At 43.1% G+C, this 21,530-nt stretch overlaps 1 protein-coding gene across 1 annotated transcript in view; it reads left to right on the plus strand.

The window, feature by feature from the left end:
* Positions 1-21,530, plus strand: part of enpp2 (ectonucleotide pyrophosphatase/phosphodiesterase 2) — a gene marked incomplete at its 5' end in the record, with an annotated part of 223,128 nt that overhangs the window by 197,623 nt on the left and 3,975 nt on the right. Inside the window, 6 exons of the mRNA XM_080038824.1 lie at positions 1,270-1,315; positions 3,456-3,595; positions 8,090-8,225; positions 8,510-8,587; positions 8,769-8,901; positions 10,875-11,028. Of these exons, the coding sequence (XP_079894950.1) occupies positions 1,270-1,315; positions 3,456-3,595; positions 8,090-8,225; positions 8,510-8,587; positions 8,769-8,901; positions 10,875-11,028 (687 nt within the window). The remainder of the gene's footprint in view (positions 1-1,269; positions 1,316-3,455; positions 3,596-8,089; positions 8,226-8,509; positions 8,588-8,768; positions 8,902-10,874; positions 11,029-21,530) is intronic.

Consider the following 21,530-nt stretch of genomic DNA (forward strand, 5'->3'; position numbering starts at 1 on the left):
GTGCTGTCAGTTTAACGCGTTATTAACGGCGTTAACGCAAACCCATTTTAACGCCGTCAATTTTTTTATCGCGCGATTAACGCTCGTCATGGCCTAGGAAACGTTGTGGTTTTTTCACATGCTGTTGTATCAACTAGTAATGTTAGAACAACTGAAACACCACAAATTATACATTACTGTCAATTCAAACGGAGCATGTCCTACAGCGTAATTTCATATTAAAATCATTTAACTGGCAAAATGCTTTTACTATCTATGGCAAAACGGCAAGTCAATTCTGACTTTTATTTTGAAGCAGAAACCGGAACCTAGCACTTCCTAGCTCAGCTGCGCGACCTTCACTAGTATCCTCTTCCGTGTGTGACTCTGAGACTACGCGGAAAAGAACAGAAAAGAAAGCCTGTCATTTGCAAAAGTCTTACTTATAACCCTGCGCGCACACCAAAACCTCCATGAATGTTAGTGGCAACCGCCAGTCATTAATTTTCACTTAAATGTTCGCTACGAAGGGCGACTGAAGCCTGGGGGGGTCTATATTGTTATTTGCACTGAATTGCAAATTATGATATTTTAGAAGAAATACACTGAATTACACAATTGTAATTCAGTGTATTTCTTCTAAAATATCATAATTAGAATGGGTGATAAGAGCATTAAAATGAGAAAAAATTATGGGTCAAAAAGAAATCAAGGGACATTCAGGCTAGAATAAATCAAAATGTGATTAATCGCGAGTTAACTATGACATTAATGCAATTAATATTAAATATTTGAATCGTTTGACAGCACTAGTAAAAATGTATCTGAATACCTGATTGCTTTGGTGTGTCTTCCTTCCGCCTCCTCAAAAGCTAAAATAACCCAGTTGCTTTTTTTGCTTTCTACTGCAGAGCTGGAGTCAGTTCACCTGCAAGCCAGACAATTCATTTGACCCAATTGTAATTCATTTGCTAATGAAAAAGGTAGCCCTTCTTTTCATAGAGACATATACATTTGATAACTGTTTCAGTCTAGATGTAGATGTTGATGATATTTTTGGGGATCTGCATCCTGAATTGATTGGATTGGAAGTGAATTTGACACAGGCTTTATCCGCAGTGAAACTTTATCTATTCTGTGTTTGTGATTCCCATGTACATCTCTGGCAAGAGATTGTTTCAATCTCCGATCTTTTTGCAGTTGCGTGTAAAAGGTAGGGGCCAGAGAGGTTTGAAAGTGACCCTTGTACGAGGCTATAACCTGGAGTCACTCTGGCTCTGTCTCTTACAGAACAAAGTGGAGGAGCTAAACCAGCGACTGAGGCAAGCTATGGATGGTTAGTCTTTCATAAACAATGACCTGTTCAATATTGAAGTAAAATAAGTGAAATAACTATCACACACTATTAATCCTGTTGAAATGAAAACATTTACAGATATGCAGCCATATTAAATCTGGCCATACTTATTTTTTTCAAGTAAATTAAGTCTATCTATAGTGTGTGTAAAATGTGTCTACGTACTGAGTTATTGTCATTTGAAATACAGTCGCCCAAAAACTTGGAATAAAATATTTTTGACCTCTTCTCATGAAATTATTGTGATTTATTCTTGATGGATAAAGTGTATATCTTCTCAGAACTTTATTGATCAATCTCACAGTGAGAATTAAACCACAATTAACCTTTGCAAAGTGTGTTTTCAGGTTTAAACAAAATGGGGCAAGCAAGCCATGGCATCTGCTGTACCTCCTCTGCAATAAGAAATGATCTCACTACAGGTGCTGTATGTGGTCTTCTGTGTCATCTTGTTAGTGCCCAAGCTGTAATGCATGTAAGGGGGGCCATACTCAATATTAGTGAGTGAGTGACATTTGAAATAGTAATATTGGAAATTCCTATGCATGAAACACCCTCACATTTGTGTTTTGTGTTCAATTGACAAAGCTGCAAACAGAGTTGATAATTTTTTCACTGTAATATTTGGCAAAACTGTCATAATAGCCATTCAGCTATATGTAGGTGAAGTGGTCTGAAAATATTTTTTCATCACTTTGCTCCCCCCTGCCTCTGTGTGCTGCCCCCAAAAATTGCCACCGCTCATGTTAATTTTGACCAATCAGAGCGAGGCTTAGATTCTCCGTTCTTATTGCCTGTGGGACTGTCCGTTCACTTGGCAACGACGTTGATGCGTCAGTTGTGTGAGCGTTCGCGACCCTAGCAGTCTGACACTACTGTTTGGCCCTACTACGGCGGACAGCGAATAGCAATGTGTTCACCAACAAACTATACTATACTATCTATGCAACAAACCCTCAATTTACCATTCCCCGGATAACAACAACTAACACGGTGGTAGGACAGTGTGTACACAGAGGCTGAGAAACACCGAGGAGGAAATGTATTTGCGGGCGGCTGTTGCTGTATGAAGCCGCTCGGGGTTAGAGGACGTGTGGAAAGTGAGCCAGGATAATGGGCTTCCTGGTTAATTCAGTGAATATGTGCGGCTGTGCTTTAGCCGATAAACCAAGTTAGCACCGGTCAGATAGCATTAGTTAACTCACCCGGTTGTGTGCAGCCACCACCTCCATATAATGAACCCAAACATAACGGCTAAATCCGGGGAACTTTCACGAAAAGTACAGCGAAGCACCGGTGTTTATCTACGCCAGCCACGGTCCCGTCACAGCCAGGTAGGGTAATGTAGGCTACTTGCCTTTATTTTTTACTGCTGTGCACACAATGCTGCTGTAAATGTGTTTGGTATGGTGCTCCCTTGCTGTTTGTGTGAATCTGCAATGCTGTTTTAAGGCTATTTGTTCCGTTCAGTTGCTGTTGGCTGTGTTGTTGTTGTTTTTGTGCGGACATGATCGCTGTTGTGTCGGGTCTGATCGCAGCCATGGTTGATTAGGGGAATAAATATATCGGGGGGGGGGGGCACTAGGTGCGTTGGGCACTTTGAACCATTTTTGACACAAAATGATGAAGCGCCAGATTAGGAGCAACATGAACGCGCATAGCTGTTGTTCGGAGGGAGGAGCTACAGCAGGTAGAGCGTTGGGAAAACAGACGTTGGAATCCCTACGGCTGAAACTCTCAACTGCAGCTTTAAGCCTGAAAACACAGTTTACAAAGATTAATTGTGGTTTAATTCTCACTGTGAGATTGATCTATAAAGTTCTGAGAAGATATACAATTTATCCATCAAGAATAAATCACATTGTCACAATCATTTCATGAGAAGGTCAAAAATATTTTATTCCAACTATATGGGCATAAAATAATAATATTGGAATAGTGTAATATTATAATTGTAACATACAGTAAATGATCCTCCAGGTTAAGAGTATATCCTAATCCCATGATGGATCATGTCTCCTTGTCATGTCATACCCCTCAGTGTAACTGACAGTGTTTGGTAATTGTGTTCTGTTCCATAGTATAGCTGTGCTGTCCCTCTCTGCTCTTCATCTCTTAGACAGTAGGAATCTGCCGTACGGTCGACCAGCTGTTCTCTTCCGTACCAAATACTTTCTCCTCCACCACAGTGACTTCATTAGTGGCTACAGCGAGGCTCTCTCCATGCCTCTCTGGACGTCTTACACCGTTAGCAGACAGGTACTGTTCATCTGTTGCTCTTTACCCTGATTATACCTGATTTTAAATATTTACTGGGCCCATTAAACTACTTCGGCAAAGGTAAAAGACAGTATGCTGGATAATGTTGTTAAGTTTCAGTTCATACACCAATATGAAATATATTTTTGATTACGTACGTTACGTACGATTACGTAGAATGGCCTAGTGCAGCAACCTTTTTTGTCTTGTGTACCTGGTGGCCATGTTAAAAGCACCCTTCTGCTCATGTGTGATTATTGCCTTAATTTTACTTATATTTAACCCTTTGTCTTTGTATCTAATCCAACTGCATAGCATACCAGAGCCCTGTTTCAGGTAGCTGGTTTTGAGGCAACCCAGAGTTTGGTCGCTCTGAGTTAGTGGAAACTCTCGGTTTTCCGTTTCAGGTAGCAGGTTCAGCGCAACCGAGAGTCAGTTACTGCGGCAACATATGCCGTGGGTCCAACCTGCTCCGGAGGTGGTTAGAGCTACCCTGAGTTGTTACTCTGCAGCTCCGACTGAAGAAAGAGTCACTGTTACAACGCGTCCCTGTACAGTTTAAAGCAAAATCACTCCATAGAAATCTCCATCGGGATGTTTTTTTCATTTATCGAACTGATGATTTTACGTTGGATCGATCATTTATCTGGTCAGTAGCCTTGTTCTCAGCCCTCGTTTGTTCATATGGGCGGCCACCTTACACATCGTGAACATGCTCTACATTCAGATTAATCAGGGCTGCCAAGTTTCACCAAAAGTTTGGAGTGAGATTTTTTGTCCGAGGGACCCAAAACCGTGTCCTCTCTCCCACCCACTCATTTTTGCTAGTGTCCTGCAAGTTTATATATTGTTCATAATAAATCAGAAATAAAGACAATTGGAAAATGTGATAAAACATAAAAAAATCTTACTAAAATAAACAAATTCATGAATTGCAAAGTCGTAGGACAGGTTTTAATTAAACATTGGGTGTGGACACATTATAAGTGGGGGTCCCCCCCCAGAACATTTTGAGCATTATACACTTAATTTCCTGCATTCTGGTGAATTTTTATGAAGCAATGTGTGCCTTTTCTGCATTCATTTTTATGTAAAGTAAAAGAGAACATTCACGGTTTCGCTGACACACATTTTATTGAATAGCCTCCAATTCATGTGTATAGTGCTTTCAAATATCTCCTGTAGCCTATTGTTAAGACATTTGGTTAAACTGTAATAAAGGTAATTATTCTATATCATGTCTACTATTGAGGGATGAATGGCTGGTGATATTTTACTAGCAGCATTAGGCTTTATTCAAAGAAGAAAAAAATTAGGGAACAGTTCAACACCAATGCAAACTACTAGGCTAAAATAAAACATCTGGGTTACTTGGTCCCTCCTCTTAGGCTACCTTGATTTGTGTTATGAAAAGTGCTATAAATGTGCAATACATAGGCTACAGTTCATTACACAGAAGAATAAAAGCATTTTTATTGGCGGATGAGCCATTTGTTACTTTACAAACCTAGTTTTCAAACTAAATTACCAAAAACATTATGGGAACATGGGAAAATACTAATCAAAGGAGAGAGGAACGAACAATCAGAGGAGAGGAGAGGGAATGGACCAATCAGAGGACAAGAGAGGTAACGGACCAATCGGAGGAGACGAAGGGGGAACGGATCAATCAGAGGAAAGGATAAGAGAGGGAACAGACAAATCAGAGGACAGGAGAGGGGAACGGGCCGATCAAGGAGAGGAGATAAAAACGGACCAATCAGAGGAGAGGAGAGAGAAAAGGACTAATCAGAGGACAGGAGAGGGGAAGGAAAGGACCAATCAAAGGAGAGGAGAGGTTTGGGGAACGGACCAATGAGAGGACAGGTGAGGGAACGGACCAATCGGAGGAAAGGCGAGGGGAATGGACCAAAGAGAGGAAAGGTGAGGGAACACACAAATCAGAAGACAGGAGAGGGGAATGAACCAATCAGAGGACAAGAAAGGGAAACCGACCAATCATTGAATAGGAGAGGGAAGGGAACGGACCATTCAGAGGAGAAGAGAGGGAACGGACCATCTGGAGGACAGAAAAGGGGAGGGAATGGACTAATCAGAGTAGAGGAGTGAGGAACGAACCAATTAGAGGACAGGAAAGGGGAAGGAACGGACTCATAAGAAGACAGGAGGGGGGAATGGACCTCAGAGGATAGGAGATGGGAAAAGACTAATCAAAGGAGAGAGGAACGAACAATCAGTGGAGAGGAGAGGGAATGGACCGATCAGAGGACAGTACCGGGAAGGAAAGGACCAATCAGAGGACAAGAGAGGTAACGGACCAATCGGAGGAGAGGAGGGGGATCGGATCAATCAGAGGAAAGGATAAGAGAGGGAACGGACAAATCAGAGGACAGGAGAGGGGAACGGGCCGATCAAGGAGAAGAGATTAAAAAGATCAGAGGAGAGGAGAGGGAACACATCAATCAGAGAAGAGGGCAGGGAACGGACCAAACAGGTGAGGAGACGTAAGGTACAAATCAGAGTACAGGAGAGTGGAATGGACCAATCAGAAGAAAGGAGAGGGACGGACCAATCAGATGATGGGAGGGAACAGACCAATCAGAGGACAGGAGAGGGAATGGACCAATCAGAGAGCTAGAGAGGGAAACCAACCAATCAGTGAATAGGAGAGGGAAGGGAACGGACCAATCAGAGGTAAGGAGACAAATTACCAAATCAGAGGAGAAGAGAGGAGAGGAGAGGAAACCGACCAATCGGAGGACAGGAAAGGGGAAGGAACGGACCCATAAGAAGACAGGAGGGGGGGAATGGACCTCAGAGGAGAGGAGATGGGAAAAGACTAATCAAAGGAGAGAGGAACGAACAATCAGTGGAGAGGAGAGGGAATGGACCAATCAGAGGACAATAGAGGTAACGGACCAATCGGAGGAGAGGAGGGGGGAACGGATCAATCAGAGGAAAGGATAAGAGACGGAACAGACAAATCAGAGGACAGGAGAGGGGAACGGGCCGATCAAGGAGAAGAGATTAAAACAGATCAGAGGAGAGGAGAGGGAATGGACAAATCAGAGGAAAGGAGAGGGAACAAACAAATTGGAGGAGAGGATGGGGGAACGGACCAATTAATGTAAAGGAGAGGAGAAGGAATGGACAAAAGAGAAGACAGGGAATCGGACCAATCAAATGAGAGGAGACTAAATGGACTAATAAGAGGACAGGAGAGGGGAGATAAACGGCGCAATCGGAGGACAGGAGAGGAAACGAACACATCAGATGAAAGGGCAGTGAATGGACCAATCAGAGAAGAGGAAACGTAAGGGACAAATCAGAGGACATGAGAGCGGAATGGACTAATCAGAGGAAAGGAGAGGGAACGGACCAATCGAAGAAGAGGAGGGGGGACAGGGCCGGCGGTAGCCAGGGGCCAGGGTGGGCCGTGCCCACCCAAATGTGGGCTGTGCCCACCCAATCAAAAGAATAAATATATATTTTTTTTTAGGTGGAAGTCCAGACCCACTATCGGACGGACCTGTTCATTCGCTGTCCAAGAAAATGTCAAATAAAATTCAGACAATTAATTAATACTAAAGAATATACCATTACCATGCATTGCTTCTAATTGTATTATTGGGTGGGCAGGACAGCCTGAACTCCAAGTTACCCACCCGCTTATAGTGGTCACTCGTCAGCAGAGCCGGTCCGAGGCATAAGCAAAATGAGCGGTCGCTTAGGGTCACGACTGCCAGGGCCTCCCCCCAATTTTTTTTTTATTTCGTTTTTTTTTAGTTTGTGTGTTTGATATCAACATCATATTATGTAAATGTAAAGTATGTAGTATGTAATCACTGCATTTAAATTAATTCATTATATTACATAAAAATATGTCCCGTAAAAGAAAAAGAGCACCAAGCCCATCCCAGAGGACCCTGCATAATATTTTATTTCAAATATATATTTCTATGGAAAATCCATGTGTCTTTCTTCAATAGCTTCTAATTCATCCGACCCAGTGTCTCCAAATTATTTGTTCACACAAAATTACTCAGATTTAGCCTCTTAATTTTCCTCTCAAAGTGCACCGGATTCATGCATTTCACTTTAAAAAGATTTAAAAAAAATCTCCCGGGGGGGCATACCCCCGGACCCCCCTAGCAGGGTCGTGACCTCGACTATTTTCACCCAGCTGGACATCAGGGACAATAGTGGAAAGACTATATACGGTATCTATATAGTGTGTATAGTATATAGCTCTGGACTACCACCTTCCAGGTTGCCCAGTCCCATAGCTTTCTCTTCAATCAGCTCAGGCTGCCTACAGTTAATAGTGCGATTAAAAAAAAGTATACATTATGTTGTATATAATCTATATTATATGTTATTCATAGAAAGATACCAGTTGACCTGTGTCCTGTGTGTGTGTGTGTGTGTGTGTGTGTGTGTGTGTGTGTGTGTGTGTGTGTGTGTGTGTGTGTGTGTGTGTGTGTGGTCCTTAAGGTGGAAGTGTCTCCTCTGCCTGAAGCCCTGACCAACTGTGTGAGACCTGACACCAGAGTCCCTCCGGCCTACAGCCAGTCTTGTACCAACTACAGAGCAGATAAACGGATCACATTTGCCTTCCTCTACCCACCACGTAAGTACTGCTGATTTGCTGAAAAGAATAAAAGAAATATTTTGAATTTTATTCATTTTCATTTTAAATGTAATATTTTGTCCCCTACACTATTGATTCACACATTCACAATTATGCTTTTGACACTATTCTTTCTATACATTTTAGACAATGCAGGTCCTGTATTATATGGCTCATTCTATTACAAGTTTCAAACAAAGAAATCATGCTGAAAAATTGCCCAAATTCTTTTCAACATTACTACGCCTCAAACAGTTAATCATATTTTTTTTGTGTATTGACAGAATTGTCCTCAACCATAGACAAAAAATATGATGCTGTCTTCATCACCAACACTGTTCCCATGTATCCTGCATTCAAGAGTAAGAGGAACCTTCTTTACCTGTTCAACCTGATGATGTTCTGATTTTGACCAAATAATGATCACAGATTCACTGATAAATACACATTTGTGCTGTGTCTTTTTCACCTCTCATGTTTCAATCTCACTGTTTTCCCACTGTTTGTTTTCTTTCTTCTTGCTCTCTTCCTCTTTCCTGTCAGGAATATGGGCTTACTTCCAGAAAGTGCTGGTGAAGAAATATGCGACTGAGAGAAACGGCTTGAACGTGCTCAGTGGACCCATATTTGACCACGACTATAATGGTTTCAGGGACACAGCTGAGAAGATTCAAGAGTACCAACATTAATTTAGATTTTCATTCAAATGCCTTTTTATATACATTTGTGGTAGCACAGAATTCTGGGCATAATGATTTAAGGCTCACATATTATGCACTTTGCTGTCAATTTTATATGGTCTAAGTAGTCCCTAATACTTATTTTTTTAGATGTTTGCTGAAAAACCCGTTTAGATCATTTATTGTAGCAAGCCTCTATACCCTGATTGTCCTCTGGTCTCAGGATGACCTATATTTGTGCGATCTGGCTGGCCCCTCCCACCTCTCTGCCGGGCTTTCTTTATATGTCCATGGGGCTCTCCCACCGTCTCTGCCGTGCTCTCGTGATACTAGAGAGACACTGCGTGACCGCGAACACAGTGTTTACCCGGCCGGAGCTAAGCCATACTTTGAGAACAGTTTGACATGACCTGACATGATTAAAACCAGTGAAAACAGTAGCTTCAAAGTTTGATTTCTACAGGAATATCTTCCCATCCTTTGTCATGTTAAAAACGAGTCATTTTCAGACTGCTGTGGGGAATATAAACAGCGTGTTATGAGCAAAACTTGGTGCTACAACCGAAGCTACATGGGCGCTAACGCTAAAAATAAGACTCAGACGATAAAATAAACTAAAAATACCACTAAAATCAGTGAAAAAATATCTTCAAAGTTGAATTCCACACTATTTAGTTCCAATCCTTTGTCCTGTTAAAAACGAGGCATTTCCTGACTGGTTTGGGTAATAGAATTATGTTTTTATGAGCAAAAGCTGAATGCTTGTCTCGAAGCTAGCTCGGAAGCTACCAGCTAAAAATACCACACAAATCAGTGAAAAAAATATCTTCAAAGTTGACTTCCACACTATTAAGTTCCAATCCTTTGTCCTGTTAAAAACGAGGCATTTCCAGACTGGTGTGGGCAATAGAATTATGTTTTTATGAGCAAAAGCTGAATGCTTGTCTCGAAGCTAGCTCGGAAGCTACCGGCTAAAAATACCACACAAATCAGTGAAAAAAATATCTTCAAAGTTGACTTCCACACTATTAAGTTCCAATCCTTTGTCCTGTTAAAAACGAGGCATTTCCAGACTGGTGTGGGTAATAGAATTATGTTTTTATGAGCAAAAGCTGAATGCTTGTCCCAAAGATAAATAGCTATACACCAGTCAGGCAAAAATACCAATAAAAACATTTCTTTCAGTTTCACTGTTTGAAAAAACCCACAAGTAGCTTCCTATCCGTTGTGTTATTAAAAACGAGGCATAGACTGCTGTGGTTAAGATAAATTAGTGGAGTATGAGCAAAAGCATTCTGTGTTGGTGTATGTAACATTCAGGCTGTAGGCTACTATGGGCATCTTGTCGCTTAGCGGGGAAAGCAACATGGCTGTCACTTGGAAAATTTTCCATCGGATCTCGGGGCCGTGGACCAATAAGAAATGGGGGGTGGGGTTATAATAGACTACTGCTAATGTGGGGGGGGGGGGGGAAGCATGGACATATAAAGAAAATATGGGGATGTGGCTGTGCAGTTTATGACGTCATAAACCGCGAGAATTCTGAACGGAGTACATTGGGGGGGAGGGGTGGGGGTTTCAGAAAGGGGGAGAGTGAGAAAAGGAGAGATTGTTATTTTTTTTATATTTTGGCAGTCTCTAGGCACACCGTGGACCCATGGATATGTTGGAACACATTTAAATAGTGCATTTAGCATAATATGTGACTGATAATATTACAATCCAGTGTCACATGCTGATGTTGTTAAAATCAGCCTTCAGTATCAGTCCTAGCGCACTCAATTGTGCATTGCCAGTATTGTTTTTTTTTTTTTTTTTCATTAATACCAATTACATTACAACATAAAATATCTTATGTTTAAGCATTGTTTATCAGGATACCGCTTCAATGAAGAAATGGAAAAAGGTTTGCTTATTTATTACAAAAACACAAGTTAAACTGGAGTCTTCTGTATAACCTTTATTGCAGGTATGTAAGTGGGACAATCCCCATCCCCACACACTACTTTGTGATCCTGACCAGCTGCTTAGACTTCACTCAAGCTGCAGACTCGTGCAGCGGGCCGCTCAGCAGCGCTGCCTTCATCCTGCCACACAGAGCCAGCAACCATGAGACCTGCACAGTAAGGAACAACACATCTTTAAATGTATCAGTGATTCTTGAGAAGCAATATTAACTGCTGTTATCTTCAAAAGTAAACATATTTAAAATTGTAGATGTTATAAGGCAGGCCTATTCAACTAGCGGCCCGTGGGCCGAATACGACCATTCTTATTTTTTTTCTGGCCCGCAAGAGGTTGCCTGCAGACTAACATTTATTTTTGTTATTATTTTTATTTTTATTTTTAAGGAAAATTGTTGTCTACAAATCTGGTTCGCGTGTGTAATACATGGTGTAATATGATAAATAAAACAAATGCAGTAAATCAGTTTTACACATGTCTAAGAGGCTGGTTTATGAAGCTGCATGAGTGTCTCAGGATTGGCCGTACAACTTATGAGCCAAACTAAGCTGAAATAGCTAAATCAAGGCAGTGCAATTTCTCTCACTGACTGAAACAGGCTCAAACTGTCTCATATGTACAGTAGTTCTGTTTTGTGATGATTCCAACAACATTGTTGAATCATAAGAATGTGTCCAAAATATGTAAGAACAACAATTGTTATTACAAATGTGTCAAAAATATGTAAGAACAAAAATTGTTATAATGATGCGATTACAGGGGGCGCCTTTAGCTCAGTTGGTAAGGCGTCCCCGGGCCGGGCCCAGCAGCGGACCCGGGTTCGATTCCCACCCGCGGTCGTTCTCTGCATGTCACTCCCCTCTCTGCCCCATTTCACCTAAAAAAAAATATCTTTAATGATGCGATTACAAGTGAAGAAGAAAGGAATGCGTCTGACAAGTTTATTCCTTTTAGCAGTACTATATCTATTGAGTTAACACTAACTTTAGTACGATTTATTTGTAGCGATTAAACATTATATGTTTTACTGTATGTGTGGCCCATGAACCCCCAGCGGTTTTCCTTTTCGGCCCACTTGTTAAGGAGGTTGAATAGCCCTGTTATAAGGGATTAAGAATAGAATGTCTGGAGCGCAATTATCCCCTTAAATGTAATTGTATCATAATTATGTCAAATATATGACACTTGTTATCTTCTCAGGACGTCCAAAACAGTGTGTCCAAAGAGAAGGGTTCAATCATCCAGACCAAAACGTTGTAACGTTGTAATCCTTTTTTCATGATGTTGATATCAAACACACAAAAGTTTGCTTATGCCTCGGGCCGGCTCTGGGTGTATGTACAGGTGAAACTCGAAAAATTAGAATATCGTGCAAAAGTTCATTTATTTCAGTAATTCAACTTTATAGGTGAAAATAATATCTTATACAGACTCATTACATGCAAAGTGAGATATGTGAAGCCTTTATTTTTTATAATTGTGATTATTATGGCTTACAGTGTATAAAAACCCCAAATTCAAAATCTCAGAAAATTAGAATATTACATAAAATCAATAAAAAAAGGATTTTAAATACAGAAATGTCGGCCCTCTAGAAAGTATAATCATGCATATATACTAAGTACTTGGTTTGGGCCCCTTTTGCATGAATTATTGCCTAAATGCGGCGTGGCATGGATGCTATCAGCCTGTGGCACTGCTGAGGTGTTATGGAAGCCCAGGTTGCTTTGATGTGGCCTTCAGCTCGTCTGTATTGTTGGGTCTGGTGTGTATCATCTTCCTCTTGACAATAGTCCATAGTTTCTCTGGAGTTCAGGTCAGGAGAGTTGTCTGGCCATTCATGCACAGTAATACCATGGTCAGTCAACCAGTTACCAGTGGTTTATGGTACCGTGGGCAGGTGCCAAGTCTAGCTGGAAATGGAAATTGTCATCTCCATAAAGCTTGTCAACAGACAGAAGCATGAAGTGCTCTAAAATCTTCTGGTAGATGGCTGTGGTGACTTTGAACTTGATAACACAGTGGACCAACAGCAGCAGATGACATGATACCTCAAATCATCACTGATCCAAATAAAATGTTGCGTTTCATTTGGAAATCAAGGTTCCACAGTCTAGAGGAAGAGTGGAGGGGCACAAAATCCAAGGGGCTTGAAGACCACTGTCAAGTTTCAACAGTCAGTGATAATTTGAGGCACCATGTCATCTGATGGCGTTGGTCCACTGTGTTATCAAGTCCAAAGTTACCATAGCTGTCTACCAGGAGATTTTAGAGCACTTCATATTTCCTGTCTGATGACAAGCTTTATGGAGATGCTGAATTACTTTTTCCAGCAAGACTTGTCCACAGTGCCAAGTGCCACAGTGCCAAAACCACAAGTAACTGGTTGACTGACCATGGTATTACTGTGTTGATTGGCCAGACAACTCTCCTGAACTGAACCCAATAGAGAAACTATGGACTATTGTCAAGAGGAAGATGATACACACCAGACCCAACAATACAGACGAGCTGAAGGCCACTATCAAAGCAACCTGGGCTTCCATAACACCTCAGCAGTGCCACAGACTGATAGCATCCATGACACACCGCATTTAGGCAATCATTTGTGCAAAAGGGGCCCACACCAAGTACTTAATACATATGCATGATTATACTTTCTAGAGGGCTGACATTTCTGTATTTAAAATCCTTTTTCTATTGATTTTATGTAATATTCTAATTTTCTGAGATTTTGAATTTGGGGTTTTCATAAGCTGTAGGCCATAATAATCACAATTATAACAAATAAAGGCTTGCCATATCTCACTTTGAATGTAATGAGTCTATATAATATATTAGTTTCACCATTTAGGTTGAATTACTGAAATAAATGAACTTTTGCACGATATTCTAATTTTTTGAGTTTCACCTGTATATGTGGTTTGTGATTGTTTTGTGGTTTTGTATAAGAAAATTGTATTATAAAAAAAGACACCAAAACACAAATACATTTTCCCTCAATTTATGCTAGACCCATGAGATGTATAGTGATCACAAATATTCACCAAAACTGACAAGAGGCCACAAAAAATATTTTTAAAATGTAGCCTATATGAATATAATTTTTTTTGACATCTGACGGTGTTGGCATATTTAACGTTTCTCAAACAGATCAGATTCAGATTCAGAAGACTTTATTTGCCATGACATGTGAACATGTATGGAATTTGATTTGGTACAGTGGAGTTTACAATAGGACAGGTGCAAGACAGGACAAGACAGTGCAAACCAACATATATAGTGCAAAAATGAGTAAATAATAAATGATATAATCAATAAGAAGTGCCAACGTGCCAAGAGATCAAGTATGTGTATAACAACAGACCATTAGGTTACTGAGGGGGGAGGGGGCAGTGCATTTATTAGTCGGATGGCCGTGGGGAAGAAGCTGTGCAAATGTCTGGTTTTAAGAGTCCTTATTGACCGCAACCTCCTGCCTGAAGGGAGCGGGGCGAATAGACCGTGGCCTGGGTGTGCGGGGTCAGCCATGATCTTCCTGGCCCTCCCCAGAGCCCTGCTGTTAAACATGGCCCCAAGGGGGGGCAAGGGGCAGCCAATCACCTTCTCCGCCGAGCGTATCACCCGCTGCAGCTTGGCCTTGTCCTTGGCCGCTGCAGCGGGGAACCAGGTGATGATGGCAGAGGTGATGATGGACTCAATGATGGCCGTGTAGAAGATCACCAGCATGGATTTAGGCAGCTTGAATTTCCTGAGCTGCCTCAGGAAAAACAAACGTTTCTGTGCTTTTTTAGTGAGGGCATCGGTGTTGGGCCCCCACTTTAGGTCCCGAGAGAGCGTCACCCCGAGGAATCTGCATGACTCCACTATGGCGACTGGGGTGCCTCCCAGTATGATTGGAGGGGGAGGGGGCGGGTTCCTCCTGAAGTCCACTACTAACTCCACTGTTTTAAGAGCGTTTAGCTCTAAGTTGTTGTGATAGCTCCAAGAAACCACCGAGTCGATCTGGCTCCTGTAGGCAGCTTCATCCCCCCTGGAGATAAGCCCTACCAGTGTGGTGTCATCTGCGAATTTGAGGAGCTTGACCGACTGGTGGCTGGAGGTGCCACAGTTGGTGTAGAGGGAAAACAGAAGGGGAGACAGGACGCAGCTCTGCGGGGAACCGGTGCTGATCGACCTCGGCTCGGAGATGTACTTCCTGAGCTTCACCCGCTGGGTCCTGTTAGATAGGAAATTTGTAATCCAGCTGCAGGTGTAGTCAGGTACCTGCAGCGCAGAGAGCCCACTCTCCAGTATCGGTGGCAAGATGGTGTTGAACGCCGAGCTGAAGTCCAGGAACAGAATTCTGGCGTAGGTCCCTGCAGTGTCCAGATGTTCCAGGACGTAGTGTAGAGCCATGTTGACCGCGTCTTCCACGGACCTGTTGGCCCTATACGCAAACTGAAGGGGGTCTAGGAGAGGGTCTGTGATGGACTTCAGGTGGGCAAGGACGAGGCAAAGACCTTCATGACCACAGAGGTCAGGGCGACGGGTCTGTAGTCATTCAGGTCTGTGATCTTCGTCTTTTTAGGGACAGGAATGATGATGGAGGCCTTGAAGCAGGCTGGTACCTGGCAGTGCTCCAGGGAGGAGTTGAAGATATCACTGAACACCGGGGACAGCTGGTCAGCACAAAACTTCAGGATGGAGGGTGAGACGTTGTCCGGTCCGGCTGCCTTCCGGGGGTTCTGCCTCTTGAACAGGCGATGCACCTCCCTCACTGAAACAGAGAGGTGTGGGCGGGCAGAAGGGGTAGGGTACGGGGGGGGAGAGGGGGGAAGGATGAGGAAAGGGAGAGGGAGGTAGGGGGGGCAGACTGTTGCTCGAAACGGCAGTAAAACTTATTCAGCTCGTTTGCAAGGGGAATGTTATCCGTGGTCTGAGGGGGTTTTGGTTTGTAGTTTGTGATTTGTTTTAGACCCTTCCAGACAGATGAGGCGTTGCCATCTGAGAATTAAACATGTTGACTAAACAATCAAGAGCATTGGCCAAGTAATATTACACAGCTTGACAAGATGCTGCATCACGAAAAGACCCCACGTTGTCTAAATCATGACATGACCAAATAATCAAGAACAAATTCAAAACAGCCACAAATCACTAGCAACTACCGGTCAAGGCAAATGTCAAACACACACACACACATACACAGATCCTAGTGTAATCACAGACCCTGCGCAAGGATGAAAACTACCTGTCAGATGTTCTGTCTATCAATTTAGTGTCAATTTATAGAGCGCTGGACAGCGCAGCAGCTAAGAAAAACAAACATTATTTGCATGTTTTAATACGTTTTAAGCTGGGAAATTATGCTGGGAAGCAGCACACTACTAGCGGGTCATACACATCCTGAGGTCCATGAGCAGTTTCTGAAAGGAAACGTTGCTGTGAAGAGAACAACACGCTGCTTTTCAGCTATTGCCATTGACCAGGCCTATGAGCTGAATAATGCTTCTGTGAAAGGTGACGGTGGTGTTGTGGGACTTACAGAGAACCCTGCAGCTCTGCGACGCTGGATGGTGTCTGGCCCCGAGATGGCACGTGTGGTTGGAGAGTTTGAGGTATCCACTGAGAAGAGAAGGGAGAATGACAACCTGCACCACGAGCAGACCAAACATGCACAATTGGTGTTTGCAAGAGAAGTTAAAGCCATAACTAGCGCTATCGGTGTTTGAGTGTGTGTATACAAATGTGTTAAGATATGTGAAGCGCCTTGTGACCCTGGTCTGTGAAGGGCGATCTATAAATAAAGCTTACTTACTTACTTACTTACTAAAGAAGACATGGGCAATCCATTTTGTGAAAAGAGCAATGTAGATCTTCTTGTACTGGATACTACTAGGGATGTTGCAGATGTAGCCGTCATTGACACTGTCAACCAGGTTGAGAAACTTGGACGGGACCAGTAAGACACCTATGTCAGTGAACGCCTGGTCAAACAGACAAAGCCAATCAAAGATCCCATCAAAAGGAACAAGCTCCCTTTATTCAACCGGCCTCCAGTCCGATAGAAGTCCAAGACCCAACAACAGCTCTCATCCCTGAAGAGTGACTGCTCCCTGTTCTCTCGGCTTTATATCGTATCCCAGATACGTGATGGAAGTCTGGATGAGTTTTTTGAGCGTGAAAACCAGGCGTGTCCACCGGCATTGTCACAAATGGGCAAGCTAAGAACTGGAACCAAGTCAGACTTGGGCTTTTTGGAGAACCTGATTCCAACACAAAAGAATTAATCCAGCCCCATAGTACAGGTCAACATACTTGATGGAGTTGCTCTCATGAACATGCTACGACTTGGTGCTGCTGAGACGTTTTCTGAATATGCAAAGAAGGTGTTCTCACCATACATCCTGTCTAAGCTGGATCATGTCAGCAGAGTGGGTGTTGTGTGGAATCAATATTTCCCTGACAGTCTAAAGGCCGAAACACGCAGCAATAGAGGGAAGGGAGTTCGTTGAAGAGTTGAGCCGTAAAGTGCCATTCCTGGAAACTGGCCAGAGTTTTTGTAGCCTGGTGCTACCAGACCCGTACTTCATTTCATTTGTACAGAAGGTCTGGAACTGCTGTAATTGGCAAACATTCACTCACTTGGAGGCGGGTGTCTGTTGAAGTTTAAAACTATTGGATCTGCTCAGTGCCACTCTGGATTAGCCAACCAATCGCATAACGTTTGGTCGTGAGCCGGCTTCTGACGGTGCGTTCAGGGAACTCGGAAATTTCCGACTTCACTACATATTGTAGTCTATGGATCTACCGATACCTGGCAACGGTAACTTGCTAGAGCCTAACGTTTAGTTATTTGGATGAGAAAGGTTGTAGGCGTCCATACTTTCCCGAGCAGAGGCACTGGAACACAGTCAGGTCGGAACTCGGAACTACCAAGTCGGAAATTTCCAAATTCCGAGTGTAAAGGAACGCAGCATTCAACTGAAACTGGAGCGCGACTTCGACGTCATCGTTCTCAGCCACTTCCTCTGTTCGCTGATTGGACATTCAGAAATTTGTTCGGGCAAAATCCCACAAATACGCCCCATCACCAGACTGACTACTGAAGGGAAAATGAAATTTGGGCGGAAGTAGGTGGGCGGGCAGAGCCAGGCTAGAGTTTTTGCGCATTGACGACAACAAGGCTGAACTGTTCTCCTTCCTCGCAACAAGCCTAACAGCCCTCAACACTGAAAAACAAGTGATTAGCGCCCATCCTGCTGAAATACTCTGCACTCAGCCTTGAGATGTAGAAGGTCTTGCACCATGCACATATGAGGAGGCTGATACCCGCATCTTGGAGATGCTGTGAAGGAACGGTATAACAGTGTATCAATACGCACAGTTGACACAGATGTGTTAGTACTGGCAGTGACTGCAGCCCTCTCTCTCAACATCAATGAGCTGTGGGTTGCCTTTGGAGCTGGAAAGAGTTTTTTCGGCATTTAGTAGCTCACGAGATGGCAAGAGCACTAGGTCCAGAACGATATATAGCCTTGCCAGTGTTCCATGCCTTTACTGGATGTGACAGTGTCATCTTTTGGTGGCAGGGGTAAGAAAACTGCGTGGGATACATGGAGGAGCTTTGAAGATGTCACAAAAGCCTTCTGTGCCTTGGCTGCCACAACAACTGGATGACGACTGGATGGCGCCTCTGGAGCGATTTGTTGTATTGCTATATGACCGCACCAGCAGCCAGGGATCTGTCAGGCACGGAAGCCGCTCTTCACCCAGAAAGGGACATCAATTGAGGGACTCCCCCCAACACTAGCAGCACTGATTCAGCACACAAAGAGGGCTACCTACCAAGCTGGTCAATGCTTGAAACAGATGATGGTTGCAGCCCCTGAACTCCCATCACCAGGTGAATGGGGGTGGAAATGGAAGGCCACAGGTGGATGGGAAGTCACTGGACAACACTTCCAGAAGCGACCCAGGCCTGTCGCAAACTCCTCTGCTGTGGATGCAAATAGGGGTGCAGTGGACATTGCAAATGTTTCATGGCAGCACTTCAGTGCACTGCCCTTTGCCACTGTGGTGGACTGTGTTTTCAGAAATAATTATAAATGTGTTGATGGTTTTATTGTGATTTAATTCCCTGAATGCCAGATATGTTCGTATGTTGTTTAGCATTCCTCATTCTTGTACAAGTAGAATTAGGCCAATTTTGTATGTTCAAATGATGTATATGCATATGTGTTTTGGGTGTTAACTACAACTTTATGTGAGTAAAAGTGCTGCAGTGTCCCCCCAGCTGCTCCAAGACGGAGACAACTGCCCTTACGCAGTCCCATGCAGCGCTCCTAAGTGGCCCGTGTGCGCACTATTGAATCTGCGCTCCTACTCAGTTGCACATTTTTAAATTATTCATATGTAAATCTTGGTATGAACAAATGCTGCATTAGTATTATCTACTAACAATTGTCAGACAAAGTAGGCTACACGGCACAGCCGGCACTGCAAGTCCATATTGTTGACAAACTTGCGTAAACAAGGTGAGAGCTGGCATGAGATTTGCTCATACCCTATGCTCACTTCAAAATTAATAAATGAAGAGGTCTCATGGAAATGTGCGTACACCCACTTGACTGAAAACGCAAACATTTGTAACCGGGTTCCAGAGTAGAATCTTTTGAATATGCAACAATGGAAACGATGACATCTGGCTGCTCTTCGCACATGCTTATTACATTTGCAGTAAAATAGCCACACGCGAGATAGAAGACAACATAAACAGAGTAGCAGATTACAGAGCTGTGTTTGTGTTGTTATCTCTGCTAACTATATGAACGCTTCTCCAACAAAGTGTAGATTTGCTGCTCCATTATTGTGATAAGCAGAGCACCACATTGCACCTTGCTAGAAAGATTCACCGTCACTGGGGCGTTCCCGTGGCTCAATAGTTAGTGTGCCTACCATTAAGGCTCATCCTTTGTTTATCTTCAACTATCAAATAAAGGTGAAAACAGCTCAAATATATCTTGGAAAAAAATATCTTTCACTCCCAACTTGCCATGCATACTTCAGTGCTCTAGGTCTGTGCAGAGTGTATTCAAAACCAGTGTTGGGAATAACGCCGTTTAAAATAAAGGCGTTAGGTAACGCCATTATTTTTTCAGTAACGGGGTAATCTAACTAATTACTTTTTCCGTCGTTACAGCGCCGTTATCGTTACTGAACGTTAAATGTGGTGCGTGACTTGATTGAATAAACTGTGTAAAACCGAACGCACCCCTGGCTCCATACTGCACAAACTGCTAGTGAGGAGACCGGGTGGGTTAACAACGAGATAAGCGATTGTTATTTCTTATAGTGTTTTAAGATGTGTTTTATTCAATGTGGATGACATTATAACTGTCAGTTAGCGGCCGTGACATAGGCTAAGTCAGCCGGAGCGCCTGTTTCTTTTTCTTTCTCTCTCTGTTGTGTGAGCGTGCAAGTTGCCGCAGTAACCACCTATCAATCCACGGTTGAAACGTGCTTTCCCTGAGTTTGTTTGCATCGCCCTTGTGAGTAAGTGCATGGAGTTTCCCGATCTCTATACATTATAATTTATGCGTGTCGCAGCCGTTTTAATGAGGCTATCGATGTTCTGTTCACAAAGATGTTTGACTTGTTTATTGTTTATTGTTTATGGAAATAGAAATGTTTTAAATGAAAGCTACATTTTGAATTAGTTTAGCATATTATTCATACTGTTTATGCCTAGGCTGCTTTGTTTTGTGATTACCTGTAGAGGTCTGTGGGCGGGCTTTACGCACCACTCAGGTACTTAGGCCAGGTGTGTGTATTGTTTTGATGAAAAGCTAAGTGTCAAGGGAAAGAGGCGGTGGGTTAAAAAAGTCTTTCGACCGCTATTTTAGTTTACTGTGACATTCCGGCCCCTAATTGTAATACTCTATTACCAACTATCTTTAAGAAGCCGTTATAATACTAACAAAACAATTTTTTTTTGTTTTTCCTTTTTTTACATTCCATAGACCCTTGTTGGTTATACAAAATCAAGTTGGGCAAAACATAATTGTCCATGAGACACAAAAAAGTGGAAGCCTAAAAGCTTACTTGCATGAACAGTTAATTCAAAAAGGTCAAATGTCTCTTCTTATGTGAAAAAAGGTTTCTTCACGCTGCCACGATGCAGCGTCGCAATGTCTTGTGTGTGCATGTGGGTGCATGTGGGTGCAAGGCCATATCAGGGTAAGTGTAGAGCCGGGGAAGACTCCAGAACATGGGGACTTTACTCTGCCTCCAACAGCAGACACAGCCGGGTGACGGGCCGTTCCAAAACGGATGTTCTTGTCTTGAGTTGAACACGGCGAACATGTCCTTTAGAGTCGGCCATTGTCTCTGTGATGCGTCCCATGAGCCATGAGTTCCTGGGTGATGCATCCTCCACCACAAGAACGAGGTCCCCAACTGTGAAGTTCCTCCGTGGTTTGTGCTTGCAATGTACTTCAAAACGGACGTGCTGTCAGTCCAGTACTTCGACTCCTCCAATGGAATTTGCAGCTCTGTTTTCAGCATGCGGTCCATACGCACCGCCAAGACTGCCGCTGCAAGCTCCATTCTGGGGATGGTGGTCTGCTTGAGGGGTGCTACTTTTGCCTTACCCATGATGAAAACAGTGTGCACTTCA

This window comes from Ammodytes marinus (genome assembly GCF_949987685.1).
Source record: "Ammodytes marinus genome assembly, chromosome: 13".
Taxonomy (NCBI): domain Eukaryota; kingdom Metazoa; phylum Chordata; class Actinopteri; order Uranoscopiformes; family Ammodytidae; genus Ammodytes; species Ammodytes marinus.